At 38.9% G+C, this 13,340-nt stretch overlaps 1 protein-coding gene across 3 annotated transcripts in view; it reads left to right on the forward strand.

Annotated features, from left to right (window-relative positions):
* The window catches only part of LOC124154187 (gamma-tubulin complex component 5), a 93,661-nt gene that overhangs the window by 18,754 nt on the left and 61,567 nt on the right, over positions 1 to 13,340 (forward strand). For all 3 annotated transcript variants that reach the window (XM_046527753.1, XM_046527755.1, XM_046527754.1), the window contains exons 8-12: positions 1,278 to 1,410; positions 3,505 to 3,672; positions 6,884 to 7,110; positions 10,027 to 10,264; positions 12,712 to 12,979. In XM_046527753.1, the coding sequence (XP_046383709.1) occupies positions 1,278 to 1,410; positions 3,505 to 3,672; positions 6,884 to 7,110; positions 10,027 to 10,264; positions 12,712 to 12,979 (1,034 nt within the window). The remainder of the gene's footprint in view (positions 1 to 1,277; positions 1,411 to 3,504; positions 3,673 to 6,883; positions 7,111 to 10,026; positions 10,265 to 12,711; positions 12,980 to 13,340) is intronic.

A 13,340-nucleotide genomic window follows, 5' to 3' on the forward strand; every position in this document is an offset into this window, starting at 1 on the left:
TTGCAAATAAATCAATCATGTGGCTTAGACAGGATTCGAAAACTGGTCTCTTAATTGCTGAACAGTTATGCTACTATTTACACCACCAAACCTTCCCCTCCTCTTTGGAAAATGTCTGTTGTTGTACAGGGACACAGTAGGTATTTTCTCTAAGATAGTGACATAGTAAGCACATTAGGGTGGTCCTTATTTTTGAAGCTTTCTAATTTCTTTTGGGATGACCCCTAGAATCATTCCATTTGGTTAGAAAATGAATCGTGAAAATTATTTTTGCAATCAGACACAGAGGAAACATGCTGCATCGTACTTAAAGTTTTGAATTGTTAAATTTTTGTTGAATAAAACAAAGTTATTGTATTTCATTCAATAATGAAGCAATTCCACAAAATAACGCCTGAGACTGTGTCTTATATTTATATTTTTGGGTGTTTTTCGGACATAACTGAAGATGATGTCACTCTTGGATTTTTCTAACTACTGTCTGTTTTTTACATCGACTTGTTACACATTTGTAGTGTATCACTTCAAATATCTTTCATTTCTGCCATTTAGTTCCCGAGATATCTCACCAAGAGTGAGTGTTTGCCAGCCCAGGCAGACATTTTAGGTGGCATGCAAGTTGCATACACTCAATATTTGTCGATAATTCTTACCCATTGTGAAACCATAAAATTCTTTAAACTTTAAACTTAAACGAAGGTTTCACCCACGATTTCACCTGGAATCCATCATCAGCTTAGCACTCAACCCATTAACAGTGTACATAACACATTTACATGCTTCACTTAGTGTAATCAGGTACATAATGATATGCAGGGTAGAGAAGAATTTTGCCATGAACTTTTAACATTGGATATCTAATGCCAGTAGGAAGTGTGAAGGAAGATACTTTGTGGTGTAACTGATCTATACCTGATGTGACATATGGATTAGATACGGCTATGTGGAGGTCTGGTTCCAAGTCACTGCTAAGCCAAATAATTTTTTCATAGGAAATTCCATTCTTGGTGACTATCATTTTTAAAGCTGAACGAGATCTTTTAGGAAAACAAGAAAAACATTTCTTCAGTGTGACAAAAACATGTGCCAACACAAGATACTCATTGGGAGACTGCATAAATAAGGGAATATGAATAAATATGAACTGCATTTGCATTATATTAATTTCTTATTTTCTCTTTTTTATTTATATATTTTCAGTGAATTTTTTTTTCTAAAAGTTGTTTAATCAATCGGCACTTTGTTTGATACACATCGGTTTGTTTTGATATTCACAGAGAGTGTGTGCACACTGCTGACAGTGGCTCAAGATTTGAGGCCAGTCTTTCGGGAGCTTGAGTTAGTTTACAGAACTCACCTTGATGCTACCAGCTGCTGGAAAGTGAGTAGCAATTGGCTGAACTCATGCAGGTAATTAGTATTTTCTTGTTTAAAATTTCTGTCTTAAACACATAAAAAATTATAGCACTTATTTCAAAACATTTTTTTGAGGTGGAAGATTTAGTTTCATAAGTTTGTTTAGGAATGATTTTCTGTCCAGTCAGTGGGTATTACTGAAAGAAAAAAGTACCAAGCTAGAAATTTTTCAATTTCCTGTTGTTTTCCTTATCGTGGAAGAAATTAATTGCTCACTCTATAGATTAATTCCTATGGAAGGTCATTCGTGGAATTATTATTCATAGCCATATCAATCCCATCTGGACCAGAAATTGTATAATGAATGTTTGGCGTGTGGTGGCTAGTTTATTGGCTTTCCACCGTGTGGGCTTTGGTTCATCTCTTAGTGGTGGTGAAGATTTTTCAGAGACTGTTTCCATCTTGGGATCTCTGATTTCCTCTTCAAGTACAGTACTCTCTCTGATGGATGGGACATTTAGTTATCATTCCCTTGGCACCTTTTAATAGGAACAAGCAAGGAGATGCCCATACTGGGTTTTCCTCAACCCTTCCTTGCCTACCCTTCACTGTGGTGCTAATGACCCATGCTATAGGTCCCCTCCTCCAAATACCTAACTATTTAAGGTTCTTTCCATCATTCATTGCAAGGGGCATCTAAGAAGCAACAACCTAATTCATGGTTCATGTTTTTGTCTCCTTAACACTAGAACTACCGATGGAGTCATTTTGACTCCTTGCGATTTTTTTGAAAGACGTGTACTATTTTATTTTATAGAATTATTTTAATCAAAAAGCCTAATTTTGTGTCAAAAATGAATATAAGTCACGGAATTTCAGGTCAGAATTCGCAAAATTGTAGTCAGGGCAGAGAAATTAAAACCGCGAGGAGTCAAAATGACTCCATGCCGGTAGTTTTAGTGTTAAATCTATCAAAGATTTTCAATGCTATCTGTGATGATCTGCAAGGGTTCAACCCAGAGTCCAATGTAAAATCGCTGTAAGAATTTGGAAACCTGGTTAATCAAGTGCTCTATCAGGTGTCACAGAAAACCAATGGCCTGTGGTTCAATTCGTGGCCAATAATTAATTTTTTAATGATAATAAGTGTGAATTTCAGTGACGTACATGAGGAATGTTTTGGGTAATCTTTGTTTCTTTACTATATCTCAACCTCAAGGGGCTGAATTCATGCCAGCACTTCAATTTTATCAATTCATTGAGCATGAAATTGTTTTCGAAAAATATAATTTAGATAAATATGGAAAAAAAACATTGTTATGCCACCATAAAGATGTTCAACTACTACGGTTCAAAATTTGGTCTTTCTTAATTCATAGAGTTATTGCTATTAAAAGTTAGTGTACCCATGTAGGCTTGTAAGGCATGTGAAGATTATACATAATTACAGTTGAGGACCTCAAATCCGGAAAGCTTGGGACCAAAGGGTTTCTGAATTTCTGGTCTTCAGAGCACAGAAAAAGTGGTACCCCCCTTTTTTTTTTTTGAGAATTTTTACGCAATATATGTCAAATCACGACTAGCTTCGGCAGCATAAACCATGTGTGCTTAATACTGGATGAGAACGAGCAATAAATACGTCTTTATCTTCATGCTCAATAGCTTTCGTTGGTAGCATTCTCTAGCAGACGTTGCGATATCTATAGATACCTTCCTTAGTCAAACAGTAAATCTGTGCATATGCTTCTATATTATGTTAATTTATTAATTTATAAATGCATTCAGGCTCTTGTGCTCGATATTTGAGATCCGTACATTTCCCTGGCTAGGTTGTAAGCGTATGTTCATAGCATACATGCATACTTCCTACTCATCCCAGAAGAAGGCTCGGAGAGTGGTGCCACGAGGTGGCAAGTCGAAACACTACCCAGAGGAATTTTCAAACGTTCTGGATTTATGATTTTCTGGGTTTCTGGATTCCAGATTTGAGGTCCTCAACTGCATTTGATTTTCTATCTCTCATTTTCCTAATCCTTATCATTTATTGTCTTCATCTCACATTATATAATCCTTGGTATAATGCTTGCATGCAGATCAAATGAGGTAAGTGAGAGTTATGATTGTGATGAGTTATGTTATGATTCTCAGGCTTTTGACTGTGCTGTATGGTGCTCTTCTGTCGTCCTTTTCGGATGTGAGTGCTTCATTATACTTCCACTTGTTTATGAAAGCATTCCACCCATATTTGGAAATAATTCATACCTGGCTGACTGAAGGGCAATTGGAAGATTGGAGGGAAGAATTCATCATTTGCAGGTGGGTAAATTTGTGGGAAAATGTGTTGAAAAGACATGATCTGATACATAATTTGCTGCCCACATGAAATCATTGTTTGCTGGCATTTGGCTAAAATGCATTCTTTCATTCTGCTCGAGATGGTCTAAAGTCTTCAGCTTTGTTTGTTGTCAGTGGCATGGCCGGGGGAGAGGTCTTGGGGGTCTGGACCCCCCCAAATATAAAAACATATTGTCGTGTGCTAAACGATTCTGAGAAAAAGGGGTAGCGATGCGTAGCTCAAACGGGTCAGGGATCTCACACTGCAGAGGCAGTCACCATAAAGAAATACGCACCCATTCTTAAGTAAAGTCCATTTAATGCCAAATATCAGAAATACATAGTGGAGGTGTTTGGCTTACTCGTCGAAGAACATCTCGAAGTGACTATTGGAAGATGGGCTGCGAAGGCTAAGGACGTCAGGTGAGCGTCGCGAAGGGCATTGGCCTGGGGCGTCGGTTGATAACAGTGATGCGGGCAGCAAGGCAGTGTGATCGTAGAATCGTGAGAGTCAGCGAGTGAGTGAGAGTATCTCTGAAATTCGGCTTATATACCTTCCACACCCTTGGAACCTTCTAGAATGTTTTATGGGCGGCAGGGGCAGTGGAAAGGGAGAAAAGGCAAAAAAATAATGAGCGTTAAGGTGGAGAAAACTGCAAGGTGAATATCGTGGAATAGCATGAAACGCGAGGGTCATCTATTCGTGGGAATGGCCGGCGACGGCCTTTTTCATGTTATATGTTGATTCTGATTATGTTTCGTAGTGGTTAGGCAGGGTTGTGCTTTTCAGGAAGTATTGTGATTTTGTGTTTTGTGGTGTGATGTTTAAGTATAGAATTTTTTGGCTTTTTTTTTATGTGCTTTGTGTTCCCTATTTTCGGTTTTATGGCCTTTCGCGTTCGCGTAGATTGTTTCCGTCTGATTTGTATTTAATTGTCTTTTGTGTCATAAGGGTAGATTCACGTCGACGCTTCGATCACCTACACTAAAGAGAAGTAAATAATTGGCAGGGAAAGCACCAGTTTATCACATCGCCGTAAATCTAGTTAGGTGTCCGACACTATGCTTCCGTATGCCCAAATAGGCCGACTCAGGGGCCACGGCGCCGACTCAGGGGCCACGGCCGGCCCCCCGTGAAAAGAAAGTCATGGGAAACTCTGACCCGGGGATGTAAAAGAGGCCCGTTTTCGCGGAAAAGCTGGGAGCAAAAGACCTCTTAATGATAAAGGGCAATATTGAAAATGAGGAAAACAATACAATTCTATTGGATACGGGATCAGGGGTATGTGTTCTGAGGGAAGACCTCGTTAGGTCCCCCATCCGTTCATCTACTATTGGTGTAAGGGGTGCCGACGGATCTAAAATGCAAGTTCTGCGCGAGGCTCCCGTGAAAATCCAACTCAGTGGAAAAGAATTTCATTTGGAGGTGATAGTAATAAAAAATGCTTTTATTCCTTTAGTATTGGGAATAGATTTTTTGTACCGCACTAAAATGCTATTAGATTTACATTTGGGCATGGTCAGACTCGAGTGGCAAAATGAAATACAGTGAAACCTCGATTTTACATTCCCCCATTATACATTTTCCTTGATTTTGCACAGTTTTTATCAGGTCCCCAACAAAACCGCCTTTAGAAAATGATACTCTATTTTACAATATCCTCAATTTTGCACTTTTTGTAAGTGGTCCATTCAAAAGTGTAGAATAGAGGTTTTACTGTAGTATATTTGCCAATGAATTTCTTTAACCGTGAAGTTTTAAATTTGCCTCCAGATGTGGATGACGACACAGCATCAGAGCAGGATTTTCATGAAAAGCTTCGCCTAGACTATGACATAGTTGTTCCTCCCAGGACCCAAATTAAATGTAATTGCTCTCTGTTAACGCGCCTGTCAAGTGAAGTTCTGGTGACCTCATCAATGCTCACCAGGAGGGGATTGAGTGTTGAACTCCCCCAGGGAGACGATGCTATTACGGCTACTATTAGTAATCACTGCTTTGCTCCCCAGAAATTATTCAAGGGCATGACCTTAGGGAGAAGGGCTCGGCAGGAGAATAGTGAAGGAGGAGAAATTGAATTTCAGGAGGTAGAGGAGGTAGACTACGAACAAAAATTTCCAGCGCCGTTAGACATTAATCCTGATTTGAGCTGCAGAGAAAGAAAAAGTTTAGATGCGTTACTAGCCCAATATAGAGACTTTTTTGCATGGAGTCCAAATGAAATGGGGAGGACGCACTTGGTCGAGCACTCGATCCCCACAGGCGATGCACTTCCTATCCATCAACCCCCCTACAGAGTATCACACGCCGAAAAAGGAATAATTAGAACCCAGGTCCGAGAGATGTTAGATCTAGGGATTATAAAACCCTCCAAGTCACCGTGGTCAAGTCCTGTCGTTTTAGTTAAGAAAGAATATGGCGGAACAAGATTGTGTGGATTACAGAAAATTGAATCTCGTTACGCGCAAAGATGTGTATTCCAGAGCCTATGGAGCTGGCGGCCGTGGGGGTCCCCTCCACACCAGCGAGGCGTACTGGGGGGATGGGGGTGTTGCCTCCTGGCAGCCCTAAGGCTGGGTGAAGGTAGACCAGGAGATAGCTAGATTTTCAAAATTTCCTCCCTCCACCCACCAACTCCGACCTAAAAATTCCGTAAGTAACCCATCCTTACGCCGTTCACCTGCCTGGCGCCCAGGCCAGTCCAAGGAAGCAGGACATGGATCCTTCAGTTGCTTCTGAGCCGTTCAAGGTAGACATTTTTTCTTTTTTAATAGATTCGTCTGAGAGGAGAGAAGAGGGAGGCAACCTGCCAAGCGCCACTTCCTACCCCATACCTTCTTATCCCCCGACCAATAAAACCTCATAACCCAGTTTAAGTAAGCGCAAGAGAGTCGTTTAGCACATGACAATATTTACTTTCCTTCATAAATGAAAACAAAATATTGATAAATCATGAATTTACAAATCATGAATGAATACAAAATTCTGTGATAAATGAAGTTTTTTTGATTATGGAAAGTGTTAAAATTAGTTTAAAACCCTCCTCTTTTCTTACTCCTCCACCTCCTCACTCTGTTCTTCAAAGATTTTCCCCCTGATTTTGGACCCTCCGAACAAAATTATGGGCTACCCCACTGTTTATTGTTGTTTAATAGTATCTATAAATATATAATTTCTCTCTTTGACATGCAGAAATGAATTAATGTGTAATGAAAATGAGAACTTGTGGAAGGAGGGATTCATCCTTCGCCCTTATGAGGAGGAGCTCTCTAAAGTCTCAAACACGGGTGGCAGTTTGCGACCATTGGACCACCTCCACCTCATCAGAGACAAGGTGTTGCCATTGGGCAAGAATATGGAATTGCTGCACCGTCTGGATCGTCTTTCTGAAGTTCGAAGAAGCCAACCATCATTTGAAAGTAGGTTTGAACGTGTTTGACAAAATGCCCTTTTATAAGGTGCCTGTTTGGAGATTAGTGTTTGTCAACATTTATTGGAGTAAGAAAAGTTACATTCTTCAAATTACTTAAACTTCTGCGGTCCATGTTCCTCAATACAGTAGAATCCTGATTTAAGGTTTTTCAGGGGGGACAAAATTTAAAACACTAAATGCGGAAAAACACTAAATGAGGACCTGCCATTTTTTTCAGGTTTTAGGGTCTGTAATGATTGGAATGGCTTTTTATGAATAAAAAGTATTATTTTAAGTAACTAAAAGGTGCTGAATGCAGCAAAAAATTCTTTAATGAAATGTTCTTTGCCCTATGAAGGTTGGATAATACTTTTCAGGAATTAGCTAAAAAAATGGGTAGTAAAAATAAGTAATGAGAGGATAACAATTGTTTTAATGAAATATTTTAAGATAATTCTAATAAACATCAACTTAAAAGCATTCCCACACAGATTATTATTATGGACATTAGTGATTCCATTTTTATGCATATTTTAGTGGTCTAGATGAAATTTAGAATTTTTTCTGTAAAAGTGACATGTAGGTGACTATAGAATTTCTAATATAATAAGAAAAGGTGTAAGTAGGTACTCGAAAAATCATGAGGAATGAGTGAAATAAAGGGACGGCAGAAGATCGCTAATCCCGAATTCTCAACTACCGAATATCTAGAAAAAGTGAGGTTTTCTGGAATTTTGCCAACTTAACGTTTTCTGTTGCCTCGGCGAAACGAGGGATTTATGAGCCTTTAAAAAACCTCCTATGCGCACATTTTGGATTTCGAGGTCATCCAAAAAAGTAGAATCTTATTTTAGTATGCGTACAAGTCGATGGTGATTCAACTCGATGATAACACCAGATTCGTTGTCATATATCCGCGGCCTTATGCAGGTCGAATGGGGCTGGGAGAAGTTGCTTACGCGGCGCGCTGATCACCTTGACTCCGACTCGCCTTGTTTCTCGGCAGCTTTTAATAAAATTTGGTTGGATATTGAATAACGATTAGCAAAACTCTGTTAAGTGAAAAGGTTTAATCTTCAACAGAACTGGATTTCATTCGTAAAATTGTCAGTGCCTCTTGAGTTTGGCAATTTCGTCAGGGTTATGATGTCGAAGTCAACCACCAAGGGATACCTGCCGGATTTTCGTATTTTTCCGCGCTAATCTATTCTACCGTGAGTATGCGGTGATTTTTTTTCCAGCATGAGCGATTTATTTAGAGTCATGCACCGTGATAGTTCGTCAAAGCTCCGATTGTCATTCTCTTTTGACATTAATTAGCACCAGATATATATTTTTGAATCCCCAGCGATATTAACCAGCCGCATGTCGATAAATTGGCTCCGGGATATCTAAATTACGATGTAAAATAATGTTGTTCCGTAGGGAAAGAATGCTCTCACTCACGGTCATGACAGGGGAAACACTTCCTCTGTTCTTTCGCTGTTCCTCCGTGGAAACTGACCTTGGAATGGATTATAGAAAGAATCTTCTAGTGAACTGCGCAATTGATATTGGGCCTCCTCTTTTGAACAGAGAAAGAAGCCGACTGAAAAAATATTGGGCTAATAATCGACTGCCCGTAGGGAGTAGAGTTGAAAGGGGCATAAGCCATCAATTGAAAACATAACGAGAAAACCATTATTGTAGCGGCCCTCGGAGGATAACTCGTGTCATCAGTCGTCACGTATCATCGAAGGCAAGTTCAAGAAATGAAGGATAAGGTAGTTTGAGGTTATTAAGGGATGGCTTTGCTCCATTAGATCGGATCTCATACAAAAAGTGGCTGGTGTTTGGATCAGAAGGGGAGCAAAATGTTATGAGAAGACAAATCACCCAACTTGCGAGTTGAAGGTCGCAGCGCTGCGCTCGCGGAAGAATGCAGTTGAAGAAGCGTTCCCCGGTAGATTCTATCGACTCTTGGTAAACTTTCATGAGACTCTTCTTGTTTGTGAGCATAAATTCGAAGATTTGGATGAACCGTCATGAAAAAACGGTAAATCGGACAAAAAAATCTTGAGCGGGACAAATTTTTACGACCATAAATGCGGAAAAACGCAAAATGCGGAAACACTAAATATGGATAACTTTTACATTGTCCTAATAGGGAATGAATCGGGACCCAAAAAAATAAACGCTAAATGCGGAAAAACGTTGAATGCGAAGACCTTAAATCCGGATCCGACTGTATTTGTGGCTTTTGAGGTAGCCGACTTCAAGATTTTAAAATGGCCGTCTCCACTTCTATGATACCTTATCAGGGCTAATGACCATGTCGCCCTTATTGAGAATCAATTTATAGGTGGTGGGTGCTGGGAGAGTTTTTTTTGGAAGTCTTTGTATGTATCTATAAAGGACTGGAAGCTATGCCCTGCTAATCTTCTGTCCGTTGCTTCTATTGAAGTTGTTCCCATCCTTTTTAATTTCCAAGGCTGCCTGGAAGATGCTCGTTTTGAAATTTTTTCTCGAGTGAGAATTTTTGGGTTGTTTATATCGATGCTGTGCCCTTGTTTGGCATGTTTGGCATCCTCTAATTTATTGGGTTGGTGTTAATTAAAGTGGAAGTTAGGATTATTCATGTTTTCGTTCCGGCACTGATTAACAAAAGACACAAGTCAAATAACATTTTTATCAATTTTGTTGGCACAAAATTTCTAACATGTGCATTTGTAACCAAAACAAAAAAATTGTGATAAAATGTATAAAAATAACAACTTATAATAAAAAACACCCAGAGTAATATTTCACCTCTAAGAATTTAAGGAAAGTGCGTTCCGGCACTGCTAATTTTGCCATGACCTCACTGGTACTGCCTCTTCCAATCATTTGCCGGGATAATTGGGAGTTTACTGTACTAATAGTGTATGTACTATTTTTCCTACAGGGAGCTTGTACCATGAGTTAATTTATGCCTTGAAAACAGAAATAAATGAAGAATTCAAAGGTGTTACTATGGAGGAAGAGACTACTTCAGCCAGTGTGGCTGTCGAGGATTTAGAGCAGAGCAGTCTCTTGAAATCCTTGGCCCTTGGGATTGAGGACTCCAAGAATTATTACTTGAAAAGGGCTTTTGGTGATATCTCTTACTTGGAGGGAGGGATGGATTCTGGTCAATTTATGAGGTAAAGATGTATGACTGAGAGCTTATCTGAAAGTTAGTTATTAAGTCTATTTATTGTCCAGTTAACTGTTGTGTTGGGATAAAATTTTATTTTGAAGTTAGAGAAATACATTATAAGCACATTCTTCTCTTTGTAGTACATACTTATTCTTTGGTCAGTTTTGTCAGTAATTCCAAAAATGAATGCATTCACTGTGCGCATTTTTAATGTAAGATCTTATGGAAGGGTTTCCTATTTATCTGATCTTGCCCTTTCAACTTTCTCTGGGTCACTTACTTATGGGCCATTCATGATTTATCATGTGCATAGCTTCTAGTTCATTGTTGAACAATGCACTTATGATGCTTTGCACTAGTAAATGTTTCTATATTATTTACATATTATTTGGTAATAAGATTTGAGAACAATGTTGCCCAGTGTGAAAAAGTCTGCAGCTGATATATAATTGGGTCTACTTATTACTTACTCATGTAATGCTAACTCCTTATGGCAAGTTTTTAACAAAGATGAAACCATTCCCTATAAATATCATAAAAATGGCATATAATGTACAAATATCTTGACTTAGGAGACATAGTCCAGATAATTCCTTTGCCTCATTTAAACATGGCTCACTATTTTGTTCATTGTGTACTTTGTTGATTGTTTTCATCGTACCAATTTAGGTAGGAATCGGAGTAGGTATGAAAAATAAGTGATCCATCTTAAATGGAATCACTCACATGTAGGATTTTTTTTGCATTTTATGAACGTTATTTTTTACTGGTAAGAGCTGGTCCTTCAATTAAACAGGACTTTGTTGAAATTGATGGTTTGAGGTGTGACTTGGTGAAATTGCTTCATGTTCAATCAAATAACCTTGTAGATTTCACAAAATGATTTTAACATTGACCAGTTTTGTTGCTGTGCGATATCGATAGGTGCAAAAATATACTGAGCAAAAATCAGGTTATAATCATCATACCTCATATAATAAGGTAAAATTAAATCATACATTAAGGGCAAAAATGTATTTTTGCACCTGATGATATCGCACAGCGATTAAACTGGTCAATATTACGAGGGTTGTTCAATAAGTCGTTAGAAAAAGGTAGAAAAACATATTTTTTCGTCAATTTTTTTTATTTTCAACATAATCACCTTTTACCTCTGTGCATTTCTCCAAAGTATTTAACCCATCCAAAAAGTAGGATTTCGGAACCTCTTCAAAATAGGCATTCGTCTGGGCAATGACCTCTTCATTGGACAAAAATCTTTGTCCACCAAGGCATTTCTTCAAATTAGGAAATAGGAAAAAGTCACTGGGGGCCAAATCTGGTGAATATGGTGGGTGTTCTAATAATTGGAGCTAATAATTCCACAATTTTGGCCATCACAACTGCACAGGTGTGTACCTGTGCATTGTCTTGATGAAATATTTTCTTCTTCCGTTTCAAATTAGGTCATTTTTCCTTGATTTCTTCCCTCAATTGGTCTAATAATGATGCATAGTACTCTCCTGTTATTGTTTCTTCCATTTCCAAGTAATCGGTATAAAATATTCCGCGTGCATCCCAAAATACCGTAGCCATAACCTTGCCAGCCGATTTCACCATCTTTGCCTTCTTTGGAGCTCGTTCGCCTTCAAAAGTCCACTGCTTTGACTTTTTTGTTACAGATGTGCAGTAATGAATCCATGCTTCATCCACAGTTGTGTAGTGACGCCGAAAATCCTTACGATTGCAATGAAAAAGCACCAAAGGAGCCTCAGACTTGACCACATGATCGCATTTACTCTCCTCTATGAACAAACGTGGCACCCATCTTGCCGAGAATTTTTTATCACCCAATTTTTCATGCAAAATTATTGCAACTGTACCTTGCAGTATGCCTGTGGCTTCAACTATTTCGTGCACTTTGATTCGTCGATCACACAATACCATATCATGGATTTTGTCAATAATTTCAGGGGTAGATACATCCGCAGGGTGTCTGGAACGATGTTCATCTTTAATGGATGTACAGCCACGTTCAAACTCATTCACTCAGTTATAAATAGTTCCAAACACAGGTGCAGATGTGCCGTAAATTTCATCCAACTCAGCTTTCATTTCTTTCGGCATAAACCCTTTAAAAAACAAGTGTTCAATCACTGTTCAAAATTCACTTTTCTCCATTTTTACAAACAACTGAAAGTTGTTTACTTCAGTTGACAACAACAATGGAACTGTGATACCGCTGAAACTTTAACAATGGGCTGGTTAGAGTGCTGCTTGCTGAGGAAAATTCATTTTTATTACTACGAGAGTGATTTCTAGGAAATTCTAAGGACTCATTGAATGACCCTCATAAAGTAATTTATGCGAAATTTACAAGGTTTTTTGATACATCAGGACTTTGTTGCATTACTTGGTCTCTACTGTTAGTTAAAGAAAACCTAAATTGAAACAGACATTTCTCTCCTTAAGGAAACAACTGACGTCACAGCTGGGGAGGGATCATGGGAAAGACATGGAAGATGTGGGGAAGGGCTTAATGGCTGGTGTGGTGCCCCTTAGGGTTGGGTGCTTGCTCTCAAGACTACTGGAAGAGCGCCATGGTGCATCAAGTGTGATTGTGAGGACTCTCCTGCTGGGAGAATTTTCCCTGACCAGCCACCTGCTGGTGGTGAGGAAAGTCTTCCTCATGGAAGAGGGTGATTGCATGCATCACTTCTGCACGCAATTGTTCCAGCAAGTGAGTGCTTTTTCGTAGGTATTTTTTTCATCACACTGTGCAGGTTTTACAACGGAGGCATTTTTTCCACTTAATGCTGTAAAAATCATGGCAGCAAGTTGTCGAGATACCTCAAATAGGGTGGGAAGTTACATTATCTTACCTTGGCTAGCTTGACAGTTTTCACCAAATTACCTTCATGTATATGTAAACATCAAAAGCAGTTATCAAATAATTTCCTCAACTTATTGTCTTATCTCAACTAGTTTTTGCCATGACTTCTTTGAGATTGGGTGCAAAAAATGCCTTCATCGCGATAATCAGTGGTCTATAAGATAAATGGGCCAATATGTGTAGCAGATTGTTTGCTGCTTCAAAAATG

The sequence above is a fragment of the Ischnura elegans genome, chromosome 2 (assembly GCF_921293095.1).
Source record: "Ischnura elegans chromosome 2, ioIscEleg1.1, whole genome shotgun sequence".
Classification (NCBI taxonomy): domain Eukaryota; kingdom Metazoa; phylum Arthropoda; class Insecta; order Odonata; family Coenagrionidae; genus Ischnura; species Ischnura elegans.